Source organism: Bradysia coprophila, unplaced genomic scaffold, assembly GCF_014529535.1.
Source record: "Bradysia coprophila strain Holo2 unplaced genomic scaffold, BU_Bcop_v1 contig_358, whole genome shotgun sequence".
In the NCBI taxonomy this organism is placed as follows: Eukaryota; Metazoa; Arthropoda; class Insecta; order Diptera; family Sciaridae; genus Bradysia; species Bradysia coprophila.
In genome coordinates this window covers 3,941,652-3,961,390 of record NW_023503616.1, presented here as the reverse complement: position 1 = coordinate 3,961,390, position 19,739 = coordinate 3,941,652, and the positions used below count along the sequence as shown (strand labels likewise).

The following is a 19,739-nucleotide window of genomic DNA, read 5'->3' as shown; positions in this document are numbered from 1 at the left end:
CGCCTTCGGCTCTGTCTGGAAACTTCTCACACGCTAACAAAGACTTTTAGTCCTAGGTACGAAATGTACTATTATTCAACACTGAGCTATTTTTTGAATAGACAATAGAGTGTAGAGCGATTTCTGATCAGTTAATTCCACTGATCTCGGAGACGGAGTCACATATCAAAATGAGAGAACTCGCATTCAAATTTAAACTGAGCTCTCAATCTACTTACTTTTCATAAATTTTTGACCCAAAGATCAGTTAAATTTAACCGGCTTTCATAACAATTTATTCAACCTTTCACGAACATCTACTGACTACAGCATTGACAAAAAATTGATGACATACGGCTAATGGGGCTTTAAATATGTAGTAAAACAAATGAAGTAACAGATTTTCATCTAACACTTGACTACAATTTGAACAACAGAACTAATAGATTTTATAAATATATGCCACGGAACGTTTTCCGTTTGTTAAAATAATTAATTAAAAAGTGGCAATAACCACTGGACGATATTCCAGAGAACTGTTTGATTTCAACTTGTCAATGCCGTTGCAGCACAATTATTTGAAAACTAATCCGACAAAGAAAAAAAATGTTGCGAACACAATTTCACACTTTGCTAAACGAACAAGCAGATCTATTTCTATCTTATTGTGTCAACATTGTCTTTAGAAACGATATAATCTAGTAAGTAATTTCAACTTGAACAAACACATACGCGCATAATGTCTCCATTCAAATAAAATTTTAATTAAAATTTATACACAAAAATGCTCTGATGTAGACTGTGCACTTACCGCTCTATACCATTTGACTTTCGGCTGTGAATATCCACCAAAAATTGCTTCTAACGTAACAGTTCCACCAATCAACACCGAGCAGTCTTCCGGTCCTCGAATAATGTATGCAGGTATTTCTGGTTGTTCGCTGGGATTTGTTTCTAACGATACAGTCGATGACGATGTGGGTAATACCACTAAATCGGTGTAAACAGTCGTTTCAACTGGATCAGGATGTGTGGGAATATAAGCAACACATTTAATCTCTCCGCTATGCCTGTATTCTAGTCCTAACACATGCAGTATATGCACACCATCCGGTTGATGTTCGATCTAAATGAATCAATAAATTTGTGGAATTGTTAATGCCGTCGCCGATAGAATAAAACGTAAAACACGAATGTTTTATTAATCGTTTAAATACAAAACGCACTCGAATATTTCGCGTAGTCAAAAGAGTTGGTAGAAATATGGAAAAACGGAAAACGGTGACAAGACACAATACTATTTCGAACGATCACAATTTTTATTTTTTTTTAATTTTAATTGATTTCGTCGGTCGGATAAAACTGAACCTACTGACAACGGAACACAAATTGAATAGAATATTTATCCGAAGACGTTATCACAAGAATTTTTGTTTTCTTTATTTAACAGAAGAACAGCTGGCATCACAGATCTCTCATCCCATTTATATGTCTGTTGTAACAATAAATATTTGTATCATTCAATTCACTTCTTCTTCGCTGATAGAAGATAGATTAATGAGTGTTCCGATTATTCGACAGGTTCAATAACAACTAAACCGAATGACTGCACATTCTGTAAAATGTTATTTTTTGTTTCAAAAATGTGGTGTTTGGTTTACTGTTGTTCTTATTCGTTCATAATGTTCCACAATTTAATTGTTGTTGGACTGTTTGTATAATTGTTCAAGTTCACGATTGTGTGAAAATGTTGATGCGTCTTATGGAAACGGTCATTATGAAATATTATACGTACACGAGTGCAACTTCTTGGCGATATCTACGCGTAATGCAGTACAGTAAATTTCGTTAAAGGAAAGAACATGATAAACGGTATGTGATACATATCCAATAACTATGTTATGTTACATTGGACAACTAGTAAATTGCCCGTCATTTCGCATCAGAATATTAAATTTAAGTCGGTTTTTACTGAAATGTGCCCAACTACGCGATAAAATACATTTTCAATATTAATGTTGAACTTACCAAGATTCCTCGCGCATCCTCAGTCAAAGCTCTTCCGCATATGCTCCATTTGACTTTGGCATGGACAGGTGAAACTCTGGCACAAAAAGATACAACTGCACCGTACGCAGCGACAACAGGTTGGGGTGACTTAATAAATACTGGCTTCGTTTCAAATTCGTCTTGTTCTGATACTTCGTAAATGATAACGTCACAAGACGTTTCACATTTGCCGTGGTCAGAACATACAGTACATGTATATCGACCGGAATCGTATACGAATGGATCTAGGATTCGTAATGAAATTAGACCCTCTCCATGGTCGATGTATCTATGAAGCAAAAGTTATAAATTATAAATGGAGCCGTTGGACTGAATTGAAATGTTTACCTAAAATCGTCTGAGTCGGGTATGACATCGCCATCTCGTAGCCATATCATTTCGAATGGATCCGAACAAACAACGGAACAGCTTAGGTCCAGTACATAACTTTCTTTAGCTCGAATCGTTTTTCCTAATCCACGGATAAACTCAGGCGCTGTATGCTCCTGAGTATCATTAAAGGTAACTATTGTAGAAGTAGCCGCAATTCCTAACTCATTGCACCCAATGCAAGTGTAAACACCTTCGTCTTCAGCTTGGACATTGTCAATCACCAGACAGGAAGTTTCATCGTTTTCAATGGTCCTAACTCGATCAGTTGGTGGCAGTTCTGTTCCGTTATGGTAAAATTTCTTATTTGGTACGGACCCTCCTCTGAAGTTACAAGCTAATGCCAATCGACCACCGATCCTCGTTGAGTTTCCCATTATGCGTCTCGAACTGCTTATACTTCGCCGTGGCGATGCACTCGTTCTTATACCATGGCCTGAACTTCGTTTATTGGCAATGATATCTAATCTCGCCGTAGCTTCGATACGTCCATATTCGTTTTCTAATGTTATTCTGTAAAGGCCAGCGTCTTCCATGGTAACCTCCTCGATTTCCAATATACGTAGGTCATCTCTTTCTTTGATGTTTATTCGCGTTGTTGGCGTTACAATATTGCCATCTTTATCCCATGTCGACCACGGTATTGGATGACCCGCAATAGCACATTGGAATCGAACAGTTTCACCTTCTTCGGCTAGCCTATTGTGAGGCATGGCATAAAATTTGGGAGCAGCACATTTGTGCTGCTTCGAACTTAAATCTATGCGCGTGGAACGATAAGAAAGTGGCATCGGTGAAATGCTACGAACTGGTGTTGTGCGTGGTGTGGATCGCGGTGTCGAATTGGTGGACAACAATCCACTGGGACGGGCTAGTATACGACTAATTAGGTTTTCTTTCTCTTCAGGTACTGTGTGAAAATAGTGAGAAAACAGGGTTAATGAACTTCGTGAACGTTGAATATGTCAAATTTTAATTTACCGTCAACAATGATGCAAGCCGATGTATACGATTTGCCAATGTTATTTAGTGCGACGCATGTGTATTCGCCTTCATCTTCAGGGAAAACACGGCTTATAGACAATGTAGCTCTATCGTCGCAGAAATGTGTTCGAAAATCGTTTGAATGTGGTAAAACTCTGCCATCCTTTTCCCAAATTACTGTTGGTTCTGGCTGGGCTTCGACGTGACATTCTAAGGTTATCGAGTCTCCATCACAACACCGAAGATCTTTTAATGGTCGGGTGAAGATGGGTAGAGTTTCGACGTTTCTAATTTGATGAAAAAAACAAACATGATCGTCAATTATAGTTAGCCCTGGTAGAGGTGGTAACAACAATTCACTAAGTCGTTTTTTTAAGGAAAAAGTGGAAAGAACGATAGTAACTTTTGTTCATTGGCGTAAAGGAATTAAATATTTGTGATAGCAAATGCTTCAACATGGAGCGATGCTCCATCTGCAAAAGATTGATCAATCTCGATATTCGTGGGAATCATCATCACAGCACAGTCGAAGCTTTTTAAATAAAAATGGAAAAAATTATGTTTTTTTTTCTCACACTTACCCATGCTTTATTGATCCTCCTCTGTTCATGGCGTTCGACTTGTTCAAATCTATAAACGAGAAAGAAACATAAAAAAAACTGTGAAATGAGAAACTTAAGAAATTTTTGCGTTAAATTCCATTTCATCGCCCATATTTGGTATGATTGTTATATATATGTGTGTTGTACTCTGTGAGAGATGTTTTTGCTGAAAGAACGTATGTACACTTTTGATCAAATCCGCATTATACCAACGATAAAAATCCAATAGACCAAATTGTATACACAACAACCCAAAGTGGTCGTTAAAGCCCAATTTGGGGTAATGAGGTATGTTAAAATGGAATTCATTAATTAGCACCATTTGACGGGGGGGAAAGTTATTATCTCATTCAGTTGTTCTTGATACATATTCGTATGGAAGATGAGAGATGCCAAACATTTCGGAGCCAACAATGAATGCCATGCATGATTAACACGAGTCACAGTTATTTACTTTATGAAAATATCTTATTTTACGTACGGTTGTCGCTATACCGCCTCTTACATAAATATGTATGAACATCTGAATCAACAAAAAGTCTTTGTATTGTATTCGTTACCTTAAACGCTTTATCGATTAATTTATTGAAGAATGAGGGGTATGTTGATTCGACATATATATCTTTAAATAATGTCATATTTATTCTGAATATATTTGTTCATGTCTGAGTTTCTGAACTTAGTCTAATTAGGAGAAGCGAACGTAGCTTTTTGTTCGCTTATTGCCTTGAAGAATTTCTATTTTTACAGGTCATTGAGACAATGCTTGGACTGTGAAATTAATGCAAATAATACTTTACAAACGGCTAATCGCTATAATGTTATCATTCAATCTGTCACTTCTTTGTTGTTTAAAGTATCGCCAAATATTTGATGTGAAATCTTGTACTTCATAAATTTAAACATAAGTTTTGCAATATAAAATAGTACATCAGCCTGACTTTATTAACTATTCTTCTTCATTTTCGACAACGAATGAATGTTTTGAGTAAATTGGAACCAATTAGCTTCCATTACAGTCCGAAACATTCTGATATGTTAACCCCTCACGACGAACTTAGCAAATAGTTTATGTCTTAGTGTACACTGTACAGTATGTGGTAATGGTTATTTATTGATATTGCTTACGTTTTTGAAAATTCTATGTTTCTGTTTCAACATCAAATCGTTGTGATACACACAATAGATACAGTCGAATGTCTTTTAAAATATTCATTTCACATCACAGCACAGAGATCAACGGAATTATTTATTGATTCAATTGAACATTAGCATATTTGATATTAGAGAACACATGCGAACAAGCTAATACAATCTCTAGCAAGATAAATTTTAACATAAAGTGATTGAGTTTGCAGATACTTAGAATTTAAAACAACAAATGAATGACTCAATATATAGATGGAGTAATTATGGAAAGATACACTTACCTTTTGCGTAGATTTGCAACGAAATTATTGCTTTCGCTTCACCATAAAAATTCGTGGCTATCACAGAATAAGTTCCGGTAAAATCTAACTTAGCGTGTGGAATTTCTAAACGATATTCTGGACCATCACCAATGCGTCGGAAATGTGGTGCATCTTTGTAGTAATCGGGCTGTAAATGGAAAGACAATCAAGTTACACACATAAAACAAGTTGTAAACATTGCTTGTAAAAAAGCTTAATAAGTAGGATGGTGATCACTTAATAATAAGATCAATAAGACCGCTCCAAAGAAGTGGGCATCGAATTAGCAGAGAAACACGCGCAAAGGTAATTTCAAATCGATCGTTTGATCTTTTTAACGTTACGTTTATTACATTATGTGAACGATAAAATTTAATGTGAATTGAACATAAAAACATTGTATGTAAACCTATCAATATTATGAAGGCTAATCTGACTGGATTGAGGACTGGTTAGTAGTTTCAATGTGCTGAGACATTGCTTTACGTTATTGGTGAAGATATTGAACAGAATAGATAAAAAGTTTAACGTTAAAAATTCTTTGTACCGCATCGAATAACTTAAAAGAAAATGGAACCAATTAATTTGTCAATCGTATTCATTCAGAGTTACATTGAAGAAGATGCGATAAAACGAAAACTTCGTTGTTACAAATAATGGGGTATCGTAAATTTGAAATAAAACTTTTTAACAAAAAAAAATGGTCCAATGCATCGGTGCAGATCAAACACATTTTTTGTAATTTCACGTTTTCGACACCAAAGTGATGGATGTAATAATTGTTTGGAAATATATTCATCGCACGTGAACGAAATTACGTGCGTTTCTTCCGCAAAGTGAAAAACAATTTTTTGATGCTCGAAGTTTCTTTAAATTTAATCACACCTGAACCAACAATAAATGGATTGATTCGGTTGTTTTAATTCAGTTAAAAAATATTCCGAAGAATGCGAATTGGCTGTTTTATAATTGCTTTGACATCATTTGTAAATGTTGTGTTAATTACCCGAATTTAAACGTTCTCAACTGTTTAAGCGAATCTGAAATAATGTGACATGGAATTGCAAAATATAACGCACAAAATGAAATGATTTTAACGAAACTTAACAGCTTACTCTCCTATCAATATATACAATGTGTATCAATCTATATGACATTCATTTATAAAAGTCTCATATTACACTGTTTTTCAAACTAAAATTTATTTTGTTTACGCCGCTAACCGATCGCATTCTTTTTTCTGAATGTACAATTTGCGTGAGCAATTGCATACACTGCAGTAGTACTTACAGTCAATTGTTGTAATTCTGCGGCTATATATATTAATTTTTCAATGATAATTTACTAAATGAAATGATATACAACTTGCTCGATATCTATAAAAACCCATTATAAATTAAACCGACACATTTTCATATATTTATTGATATTGTAATATGAGATCATGGAAACAAAAACTTATTACTTGATATATAATAAATTTGCAAAAGAGATTTCGCAGTCTATTAAATAATAATAAATGAGCACTCAAGTGAACCGATACGACTATATAAACCTATTGGTTATATGTGAAGTGTTGTAAATATCCAAAATGACCATATAAAGTCATCTTAATGCTTGGTTTAAGAATTTAAAAAAGCCAGGAAAGTTAAAAATAATATGCACAGCACATAACACATTTTTAATGGCTTAATATTACACATCTGTTAAACCAGATCTTGTGTGCAATTTTATAATTAATCTAAAATTTGAATTCATGAACCACAAAAAGTAAGTGTATCACCCCTTATACAATCGAATCTGCTACTTCGATTGTTTTACACATCATATAGTGATCTTTTATTGAACTTGCCATACTTTTACTATTTATAAAAGAATACTAGCCTAGGAAACATAGCCGCTTACGAAAGGATAGTGTAATGTTGTGTCTCTTAGGACAAAGATTATTATGGATTATTTTGGATTTTCTGTACTAAAACTTTCTGAACGCTTTAGTTAGTCCTCACTGCTCTTTTCTTACATTTTTAAGATCTCAGAATTAAATCATGTTTCAGACATTTTCATTCCTATTAGCATATCATGGAGGATCTCTATTATCTGTATTAGTTCAAGAAAACCCATAGTTAACTAATTTTAACTAATCATGGTTAGCGAAAAATTTACGCAAATTCACAAAAAAGTTACCAATTTCTGAGAATTAAAATTTGATGAAAAAACAATGAGTCCAAAGTCCACTGGAAACTTTTATATGCAAATCAATGTATGAGAGGCTTTGTGTTTTAATGTTACAGGTCACAGTATTTCAGTAAATAAACGGATTGAGAACAATGAAAGAAGACGAGTACATCAATGAACTTGTAAAACAGGTATGGTCTATCTTCCGCCTGGAGGACATAGAAATATGATTTGCACACTCAAACGCACTCATTTTTATATTTTTTTTACATGAATTATGAATATGTCTAAGATGAATTGGCCGATCGACCATATCTGTACAATAACGTAGTTCTGACCATTTCCCCAGTTTTAAGTGTTTAGGTACGCTAAGATGAAAAATTAATATTTTAATTATAATTCAAAACATTCCGTAAGGTCTATCAGACTTTCACGGTTTTTCTCTCAAATTATCAAGCGTATTTTCTCTACAAACTATGACGCAGCTAATGTAATTATCATTTCAATTAAATTTCCTTATTACTCCTATAGCGATTTTAAAAGGAACTGCAAATTATGGTTCGATACGCCGTACCGTATTGCAATGATAAAGATAAGTAATTTAATTGCACCAATATACTTAAAATGGAAAGAAATTTAATTAATTTGTTTTTATGATGAAATATGTGCTCATTTAAATATAACATTTTCAGAATCTTAGTCAGAGTATTAATGAAACATGTCAACTGGTTGTTGTTTTTTCTGATTTTTTTTTTAAATCTGTCTGAAAATAACCATATTTTAATAACATAGTCAGCTTACGTTAATTAAATAATCTTTGCATTTTTACTATAAATTTACTTATTCGATTATCTTTTTACCCATATCGGTTAGTGGCATAATGCATAACAAAATGTCTATTGACGCATGAATAGAATTCTTCGTCTCGTTTTTCTTTTCAATCGAACTTTTCGTATTCGTGATTCACATTTTGCAATGGTGAGCATACCATTATGTCAAATCTTTTTATAGAAATCCGTTGACACCACAATACGCCCAATTTGAAGAAGTAATTTGTTGTTTGGCCAATTTAGGCCAAACGGCTGTAGCATAATTATTATTGGTATTTCGGGAAATTTGTAGACAGCACATTTATAATCTAAATTCACTTTTTGACGATCACTGTTTCATCTGTTAGCGAAAGCGAAGTCCAAAATAAGCAGTGAATTCTAACCAATGTCCTATTATGTAGCCGAATGGATGTTAAAACTAATGAAGTAAAAGATTTTGTATCTGTTGACAACGATTAGATCAAAAGAAGTAAAAGGTTCGATAATTATACTAATGATGTACTTATCGTCTAGACGTGCCTGCGAATGATGACGACCCATTAAACTTCATGTTGAGAGTACTTTTGATACGAAATTCCTATTATAGTGGTTCTAAGTGCAAAATTATTTCTCGTTTTGTCTTTAAATTGGACATTTTCAGTAAAAATAAATGAGAGCACAGCAAAGTATAAAAGATAGAACACGAAAAATCAATCAAGTTTATTTAAAAAAATCATCTCACGAACTCAATTCATCATTATGTCTACTTTTATGCTACATTTTGCCAACCATTAAGATCATAATAATAAATTCAAAAGAAATTTAATGTGCTTATAATGATGGGCAATATATAACATGTCAGAGATACTTTTAATGTTGATAATGCCATATTCATCACTGGTGAACATAAACATACAAATGATCGGGTTATTAGTTTTTCTTTGAGTGTACTTTGGAATTAACGTATACATTTTATATTGTTCGCAAGTAAGACTCGTCTTTATATGGGAGACATTAAAATCATTACAAGAAACATCTCGAAAAGTCTAGACATGAAATGTGCACAAAAAAAATATTGAGCCTTCGGCTGTAACCAATTTCCAGCAATTTAACGGCTGACAAAACTCCGGCGGCTTTTATTGAAAATATTTCAAATAATCTGAAGTTCATAAATTCAAAGAGCATATCAACTGCGACAGTGTATATCGATCAGAAAAGCAAATTAAATTTAATTATAAAGTTTAATCGTGATCGATTACCAGTAATGAATTTAATGATATAAAAATTGACGGAAAATTGCAATCAAATATGAAAGAAGGAGGTTTTTAAGATTGAGGAATAAACTTTTTCTGTCGAAAGAATGATTGAACATGTTCTTTCCCTTCACAGCCATCAAGTTTGTCGTCCGTTTATAACTATGCTAGTCTGCGACTTCATTTGATTTTTTAGTATTTTCAACTGTTCTACACAAATAATTTTATTGTAACTTTAACATACATTTCGTTAAATAAAAACAAATGAGCCACACCGCATCGATTACTTTTGTCGACAATGTCGATTAATGTGAAAGTTTGGAATGAAGTACCCTATACAGCCATCCTTAGCTTCGATTTTCTAATGAGGGTTGGGAGTTATTTTTAAGATGAAATTGACTTTTTTATTTGGTTTTATTTACATCACAAGAAGATGATCCGTCTGCATGGCATTCAATAAGCTTTGCATCAAAGATGAACATTTTTTTTTGTTAGACTCGAACAAAAATCTGACAACTGCGTGATTGAAGTTGTCAACTAAGTCATCGTACACATCATACGGAGTAAAAAGAAATTGAAATTTCCATAACATACAATCTTATCTATCAATGTAATCTCTATCGTGTCATGACCATATAAGCCAGAATTATTAACAAAAACAAAACAAAAAATAATTCTGGTTTGTATAGTTGGAATAAATTATTGTTTCGCAAGACCAGCTCCACAAATGGTTATTTAAACCGTATACAATGCAGAAAATGTTTTACAAAGTGATCTGTATGTAACATTGCTCAAAACAGTGTCCTATCTGAAACCACAATCTTGAATCTTAATAAAGCAATAACTTTAGCTCAGATTGATGATGTTACGAATAAAGGTGTGAAAATCTGTATTTTCTCTCTCGGAAATTTCATAAATGAACACATTTGTAGGTTTCTGAACGTGATTGAAAACGTTACATTTTTGCAATTTTAACTTTTTTGGTGTTGTACCATGTAATATCTAAAATTTTCTTATGGACATTTATTGGTGCTCGAGGAGTTTTCGAGCTAACTTGAAACATTAACCTTTTGCTGACGGTTATTTCGTCTGTAAACGACAGTCGCGATACAAATTAGCGATGCACACTGTTACTCAACAAATCTGATGTTAAATTCCAGCAAGATTCGATAACTAATTAAATTCCATTGGTCATATGCAAGCTGTCTGTGCAAGGTTAAGTAATTAAAACCAATATTTTTAAGCCATTGTACCAAAAATAACCGTAATTCTTTTACTTGTATGCACATACCAGTCCAATTTAGTCTCAATTTATCTAAATGGAATTATTTATTTATCAATAGACTATGCCAATCATATTTAACCAATGATGCCATTTTAAAGGTCATCAATAGTGGTGACTTTATCACTATTTTATTTTACCGGAATCATGCACACGTTCAAATAAAAGCATTTCCGCCAAAAAAATCATTTTTTAAATTAACGGACAAAAAAAATTCAGTTTTGTGGTGTCACTTACGACTATCTTCACAACAGACATGTCAAGAATTTTGTTTACCTGAATGGAAACATATTTTTGTATGTTTTCTTCACATTTTACCGACTGAATTAGCACGAAACGCATTGCAGGCAATTTCTAGGCACATAAAATTAAGGAATTGAACACTGAATGGCACAATTCACACCAAATTACTTTTAAAAATGAGATTTTCACAACACCCACAATGTTTGACCAAATTAATTTGTCTTTAAAATTATTTCGGAGAATTTGTCCTAAATTCTGTTTAAGACACTAGCATGAGCACACTCGGAACTATTTTCTGTGCGAAATTTAAACTGTATCACTTTGTTTTACGCGAAATACTACAAATTTTCGACACAAACTTGTTTGAGATTTAAAATTTACTGTCCCGATTTGACATTTCATCAAAACAAAATTCAGTGAATCAGTCAAAACTGGATGAACTGAGTGAACAATACTACTCATACTACTGTAATTGCAAAGTGGCAAACTTAAGACCTTATGTGGAATTTGGGTGGAAAATGGCGCAAATCACATATTTCAGGAATTTATAAAGTGAAAAATCTTTCCGGTTTCAAGTTTTTTCGTCAAAAGACGAGACACGGGTATCTTTATTTTCAATTTTTAGCTGCTTTATGTAAAAAAAATGAGAAAAAAAATCATTTTGGCGTAGTCTATTTGCAAAAACAAGTTAATTTATTGTCGTTTGTTTTCTCACCTCTACATTAAAACCAATTTGCATTTTAGTGATCGATTAACGAGCATTTATCACGCAATGGAAAATAAACATTAATTGGCAGTGTATTTTCATGCTGATTCAGAGTAAAATTCTTATATTATTATATACAGAAGGTTCACAAAATGATGGTAAATGAATGGTACTGCATAATAAGTATATTCGAATTAATTTCACTTTCGGGCTGAGCCTACATTTCAATATGGTTGATTGACAATATTTATGACACATTCGTATTAGTCATCACGCATTGTGTGGCAATCGTTTTCGGTTTTTCTGATTTTTTTTCGCTAATTCGGCATAAATAATTGTGAGATGATGTTGTGATTCAGTTTAATGGATGTCAATGTGAAGTGATTACTGTCCGGAGAAAATACATACAACCGAAAGAAAATTCATAAATACTTCCTTGAAGGCTTCACTTAGTTTGGTAGACTGTGTGCGTAGATTGAAAATTATTATAAATTCGTTTTCTTAAAAACAAAACTACGAAACGAATCGTTTTTGTCGCTTCATCGGCTACATCCGGTGAAGTACGACACATTTTTACCTTCAAGTAAATTTCGATAAAAAAAATAATCTTTTACTCATTAAATTTACAGTCAAGAGTCATAAAAAAAACCACAAATCACAATACAAGGATTGGCTTAAGACGTTTTTAAACGGTTTTACGTAGCAGTATATTCCACAAAAATAAAGGTAAGGTTGACCATAAATGTAATGGTTCGCTTAAGAGAAACCAAAACGAAAACAACTAGAAACATGCGATTATGATCATCTCAAATATTTTTGATCTACTACCAATCATCAAATGAAATGTAATTGAGTCGAACGATCAGATAAAGTGAGATCTCCATTTTTATATTAAGATAGAATCAGTCTGTGGATACTGTAGGTGGGTGACTCATCGGCATTATGTACCAAAAATATAGAAGATACTTGTTGAGTCGATCTTTACAACAGTATCATAAACGTATGATAACGAAAAAATTCTCCTTATCCGGTAGTCGGTATACGATTAAACCATTAAACATCATCAATCGTTCATAAAAAGTATTTTATGAATGAAAGACGAATGAAAAGTGATTTGATTAATAAGCAACATCACTCAATAGAAAAAAATTTATTATTTATTTCTTTGCGCAACCAATAACAGCCAATAGACACATACAAATAGTTGTACATGATCTGGACTGGAGATAGAGATCGTTTCATTTAACAAGTAAATAATTTATGTTTTATGTCTTCGTTAAAAGCAATTAATAAATTGTTTTTGTGGGTCAAAGTGAAATAGAAAACAACAAATATTTTGAACCGGAATTTAATATCCAAAGAATTGTCGCTTGTGGTACTCTGAAAAAACTATATGAAAATATATTGAGCAATATTCACTTACATTCGATATTTCGGCTATATCCACTTAATGATGAAAAATGTTGCTGGCAAACAAAAGTTGAACAGAAAAAAATATCCACCAGCCATCAAGCAAGAATACGTTCGAAACCATTAAAATGTATGGTCATTACAGTCACAAATTACAGCTTATTAACGTAATGCAGACAAAATGTAAGATGTATATTGATGTAGTGTTTCATATAAATCAACCATCTGATAATAAAATCCATCAAATTCTCAACAAATTATTTAAAATTATGCATAATTCCCACAGATTACTGCTACCATTTACATAAATCAACAAATGCACCAACTAGTCTGTCAGTTCCGACATAATATTCGCCCACAAAATTCGAGAGAACTAAAAAACTATTATTATTATGATCAACAATTTGATCGAATTATAGAGTCGAAGATTAATGTAATGTTAAAGCCACAACAACAACTTATAACACAGCCGTATACAAGCAAGAGTGATGTTTTGTTCAGCCTACGCGAATCGACGGTTAAAATGTAACTGCGGCATGTTTGTATTCTAAATATTGTGGAAACTCTGTTTCACGATTATATATTTTTATATTTTAGTTCAAGAGTGATCAAAGTTAGAGCTCAGGAGATGAATCTATGTGCCGATAACTTGTTGAAAAGGAGCATAGGTATTTTATATATATTTCTATTTTGTTTCTTTATTGAATTCGTCGGATAGTTTATGTTGGATTCCGTGGTAGAGGTGGACGATGCATTTATTTTCATTGAGAAATGGAGCTAAATTTTACCTTTATCTTTAAATGATTAAAATATTTTTTGTGAATAAATCGGGAATTAGTTGGCTCTCAATCGGAGGTGGCAAGTGCTTTAACACGAAGCGCGCAGCCGAGTGTGACAGGACATCAAACGGCCATCAAGTTCAAGTGGAGTTGGCGCCGAATTGACATTATTGGATCATGAAGAGCCGGTATCTCGAGTACCAACACAATATCAAGCTCCAAATGAGACCGTCAATTATGGTGTGGATTTACCTGGGATGCCTGCTCATCTAATTGCAGCATTTAAACAAATCGAAGGTATTTATACGATTGTTTAGTCATTTTTGCAATGAAAATTATATATGCTCTGGTCATAGGCTACATCAATTTGTTCGAATGTGCCCGTGGTGCCCGTGAAGTGGCACAATATCAAACCTCAACTGTTGGACCGAGTGTGACAAGACATCAAACGGCCATTCAATCGTCAAGTTCAAGTGGAGTTGGCGCCGAATCGACAATATTGGATCGTGAACAGCCGGTAGCTCGAGTACAGACACGATATCAAGACTTAAATGTTATACCGACACGATATCAAGCTCAAGGAGTTGGCGACGAATTGGACAGTGATGACGATGACGATAAATTGTAAAAATTTTCACTTTTTTTTCCTTTTTTTAAGTTTACAAACAATGAAGACGGATTTGTTTTTAATTAATTAATTAAAAAATAATTTTATTGATTCAATCCACAAAATTAATTGGCAACGAATAGGCGTACAACGTATACCTACTATTTTACCTATTCGCTATGGCGAATTACAAAATATTAAATTTGAAAATGTTTCTTCAGCAGTCGTATATATTAGCGATACAACCATTTATTTAAATTACGATAAGAAAAAAGCTACCGTTTCAAATTATTTTGTGTTACAACTAAATTGAAAAACCTCTATTAGAAACACTTTCGAGCTGGTACACACGACGAATTTTGAACGAAATTCTCATCAATTTTGCACATTATGAAATCTTTTAACGTCCTAAAAATTTTGTTAAATTGATTAAAATACAAAAAATATTTCCCAATTTGGAAGGAATGTAAATTTTTGATTGATATTCAATGGTGTTTCTTTTGACGTAGATTCAATGAATGATTGCGTAGCATTTCCATTGTAGACATCAATTTATTTATATTTATTTAGTTCATGCATTTTATTCGATAAATTCTAGAATGTTTAGACTCACAATTTAAGTTACGTAGTCCTCGAGAGAGTTCTATCGTTTAACTAACTCTGCTCGGTGAACTTCAGTGATATTTCAGTTTTCAGAATGCAATTGTGGGACCTTTTAGTGCAATATCTTCTGGAAAATATAGGTATAAGAGTAGGTCACAGATGACACACACTAGTTGTAACAAAGGAACAAAGTAGAACAAGTTTGGAAGAGTTGTAGAGATTCTTCAACATTTTTATTGAAAATTTCGGTAATTTTTTAGTTCATATCTTTAACGAATCTCATCTGATCGACCTTTTCAATGTGTCGAATGTCTTTAGTACCAACAACATTGAAGAAGAACATAACCAGATTCTCGTTACTGTCGAAAATAGTTAAATCGTTGAATTCAAGGGGATTGCGTGAGAAGGAAACTTCACATAGCAGAATCAATTTTAATAGCCAGTTGTTGTTGATAAAATTTTAATTTTATTGCGTGATAGGTCCAAATCCATGAGACAGTTGCAGTCGCGAAATATGTGACGAGGTAGGTCTTCGATTTCATGGCCACTCATCCATCGAAAATTCCTGACGGTAATTAAATGTTTTCCGTTTGTTATCGATGAACTGTGACAACGATGATTTTGCCGATTTTTAAAAGGGCAGCATCAAGAAGTACTTGTAACTGATTGTTTTTTTACGCGAAAGCCATCCAAATTTTTGAATTTCGAAAAGATGTTCGAGGGCAAAGTCCGTTGAAATTTAGTTTACTGACTGATTTGGTAGAACATCAACAAGCATCGATAGTATTAAGATTACGAAATGCTGAACTTGTAGCAAATATTCGAGTTTTTCACTATTTCTCAACACAAATATTCATTAACAGAATTTGTCATCAAATTCACATTAAACCGTTTGTGTTCTCTCTATTTGAAATCCACTCCTCGTCGCATTGACATCCCTTATCATCTTATTAAAAGCAACAATAAAATTACCAACGAAATATCTGAACATTTGTATCTATCACCGATGCGCCGCGGTACAAAAATGCATTCGAAGATAGATGCAGTGCCGGAACAGTAAAAATTTGAACAAGCATCCAAACAAAGTGACGAATCGATGTCCGGTTAAGTTGTTTTTATAGTTTTTATCTCTTCAATTTTTATAGCCTTGATGAGTCAATTCCTCGAAAAACCTAACGATCAAAACTTGTTTTAATGCATTTAAACAAAAAGCGGACATCAGAGTGGACCTGTTTTCATGAAAGGCATAAACGCAATTGTATAATGAACGTAGTTTAGGAAATGCAATAGAATCTTGTGATTAGAATAAGTTTCAGAACAAGTTTACAGTGTCAGGTTATTGAAGGAGCAATTTCTCATGTTCACTCAAGTTTCAATGGCCCCAAATTTACAAGCACTAAAGCATTTTTCAAGTTCAATTTCGCGTGCAGCGAATTTTTACCTTCAAAGCGTATCGTCTCGTTATTGGTTAAAGAAACTCTGCTTCTGTACTAATTGAAAACAAAATTATTATATCAATAGTAATTAAAAGAATTTGAAATGAATTGCATGCTCAGGTGGTTAACGCCACCACACCGCTCATTCGAATGATAGAAATAAAATGATTCAGTTTCACGGTGTTCAATAAGAAAAAAATCCAAAACATTGTCACTGGTTTATACAAACAGCTTGAAGACTTACTTAATACAGCCATTTAAATATTTAGTTCATTAATCAGATGAACATCAAGCACAAACATAATTGATTTAGAAATTTGTTTTTTGTTTGCTTTTATTGTTGGAGTCAAATCTCTACATCGAAAAATAATTCATTTGTAATGTTATGTCTGTGGTTGTACTACAGCTACACTTATTCAACGTATATTTAATAAAAATTCGAATCACGGTCAATCCTTCCAATAATTAATAAATTATGATGAGTGCAAAACTGGACAGGTGTCAAAGTATTTTTTTACGTTACGTTATTTGCGATTGATATTCTGATTTTGGAGAGATTATTTGTTAATGCTATTAATTGAGATAGTCGGCATTTTTCTTTCTCAATTTAATTTATAATTCAGACGGATTTATTTTGGAATGGAATTTGTTACGTAAATTTTTTGTTGTTTAATGTTTTGTTGTTGTTGCTGGATCAACTCTCGATTCTGTGAAGTTTGTTTAAGAGTGGACTTATTATTGATCCATGACTCGTATAAACTTCATTTATTTGGGTGTAATTTTTTGAACCGAGACAACATCACTACCGATGGGCAGATAAACATAGAACGAAATTTTGCACTCAAAAGAAAATCCTTTGTTAAGAAAATCCTGAAATTCGTTGAAAATCTAAAAATAAATCCTTTAAATTTTAATGAAACCCTTGAAAATCAAAAGAACATCATATAAAAAGGTCCTTTTGCATTCAAATTACACGATTCTATGCCCCTCAATCGCTACTCACTTAACATGCTACAAACGAATTTCAGGTTTTCAACAAATTCGTTTGGAGCTTCGTTTGTTGCCACCGTCAGTCCACCAAAACCAATCAAACATGTCAACAAGGGCTATATGTTGTTTCATATTACGACTGTCATCTGTTATAAACAACGACATCAATAATAAATGACAAGCTCTGATTAGTGAGGTCCTATATTGCAAAAAGCATGTTCAAAACAAATGAAGTAAAAGATTTCTGAAATCAATCACTGAATATCTTCGATCAAATGAAGTAATAGATCAGATAGTAAAACTGTTAATATACTTGCCGTCTGCGACAGGTTAAGATCTTGATTTTCGTTGGGATTGGGATACTTCATGCTGTGGACATTTTTTAGATGTTTTCAGAAAACAATACCAAAATCTATTTCGAAGTGAAACAGCTTAGTGGTATAGTTATAAGTTATAAAGTCCCTTCCTCACGTATTATACTCAAAATGTGATACATCTTTCGAAATAAAAGAAATCATCGGAAGACATCGAAAATCGACTCAGATTACCTAAAAATTCTTTTAATTTCCATATATTTACATCCAGACTAGATATTAAATTAAGACCTACAACCAGTTTAATAAATAGAAGAAAGAAAAGAAAGGTTCTTTGGTATTGAAAAGAAATAGAATGATTCATTCGTTGAACTCAACACATAAAAAACGTGATGAAATTCTGAATGGTTAATACATTACAACCAGGGTTGACAATACCGACGGAAAGAAGTGAAATGAAACAGAAAATGAGAAATTGTTAACGTACGTAAGTTAGGTAAGAAACCGTTAAAACATCTGCAAATCAAGTTTAAAAAGATATTAAAAAAACGTTGAATTGCTCACGTTTTAATTAAAGAAAATTTAGTTTCGCAAAAAACAATCATCGGCGCCAGATACAGAAAACAATATTCGGATTGTTTAAAGCATTCAACACATTCATATAAAAATCAACAAGGTGAGTTTGCATTTCATCGCTTATGATCATCATATTTTTTCAGTCACAAAACTACACATCACAAGAAATATCACAATTCAAAAATGAATATAAAGAAAACATTTTTTTTATTTTTTTTTTTTTCATTACATTCTGAAAAGCCACGAAAAAACGAGCGCATACTTTTCATTTCTACCTATATATTTACTTAAAAATGTTTATTTGTTTAAGTTGATGTCAAGGTCATGAAATCGGATCTTAAGATGCGGTTTATATATTGTTGTTTTGAAGTCTTACTCGCTGGTTGAAGGTATTACGTATTAGTGTTATGTAGAAAATTCTATGAATGGTGTTGACAAACCGTTGCAGGAACCATTTTAATGATAAATTAAAATTCTGTGACTATTTTCATCAATGTGAAATTTGGCTTATGTCCCATATCACAACACTTATCAACATTCTTTACGAACTCTTGGGTTTTCTTCATATAGTTTCTAAAACTTTGCTTGGTTGTAGATATTGGGCCCTGAGTTTATTATTGTCAAGATTTCATTTGAAGAAAACATATGAAGTTATTAGGAGTAATATATTTATTAGCATTCCCAAACTGGAGCCAAGAATATTTCTCGGAACTAATTTCATAATTTCACTTTCATTATAAAAGTGTCGATTCAAAGTTTAACCGATTATCCCTCTTCAAAACAAGCTAATAATTTACACATTTTTAAACAGAGACAATCAATATTTATGCAATTCCATCGCAAAATGTTCACTTTTTCATGCAACATGTGAATGGTATAAAATTAATAACATGAAAATACCAATGATAACTTTGATAACTTTACATCTACTGACAAAAACAACTTATTTTCGCAACTTGTTCTATAATAGTTATTTATGCCACCGCGTGATAAATGCTTTTTTAGGCCCGAGATTTGTAAATTTTTAGACATTTTTAGACAATGCACATCGTGTGTCGAAATAGTTATTTATGTATCAAGAATCGTATGGAGGTACATTAT

General features: G+C 32.7%; 2 protein-coding genes and 1 long non-coding RNA gene across 3 annotated transcripts in view; 2 read left to right on the top strand and 1 right to left on the bottom strand.

Moving 5' to 3' along the window:
- LOC119081597 overlaps positions 1-19,739 on the bottom strand; it is a 78,004-nt gene that overhangs the window by 4,769 nt on the left and 53,496 nt on the right. The window contains exons 41-46 of the mRNA XM_037190631.1: positions 5,435-5,603; positions 3,984-4,032; positions 3,400-3,689; positions 2,377-3,328; positions 2,008-2,317; positions 791-1,105 (exon numbers count right to left, since the gene is read on the bottom strand). Of these exons, the coding sequence (XP_037046526.1) occupies positions 791-1,105; positions 2,008-2,317; positions 2,377-3,328; positions 3,400-3,689; positions 3,984-4,032; positions 5,435-5,603 (2,085 nt within the window). The remainder of the gene's footprint in view (positions 1-790; positions 1,106-2,007; positions 2,318-2,376; positions 3,329-3,399; positions 3,690-3,983; positions 4,033-5,434; positions 5,604-19,739) is intronic.
- On the top strand, positions 13,353-14,170 carry LOC119081304. The gene is made up of 3 exons (XR_005088476.1): positions 13,353-13,858; positions 13,931-14,001; positions 14,074-14,170. It is a non-coding gene; the product is annotated as an uncharacterized LOC119081304 (long non-coding RNA).
- LOC119081303 lies at positions 14,196-14,860 on the top strand. Its single transcript, XM_037190063.1, has 2 exons — positions 14,196-14,409; positions 14,469-14,860. The coding sequence occupies exons 1-2, from the start codon at positions 14,370-14,372 to the stop codon at positions 14,738-14,740; spliced, it is 312 nt and encodes a 103-aa protein (XP_037045958.1). The 5' UTR covers positions 14,196-14,369; the 3' UTR covers positions 14,741-14,860.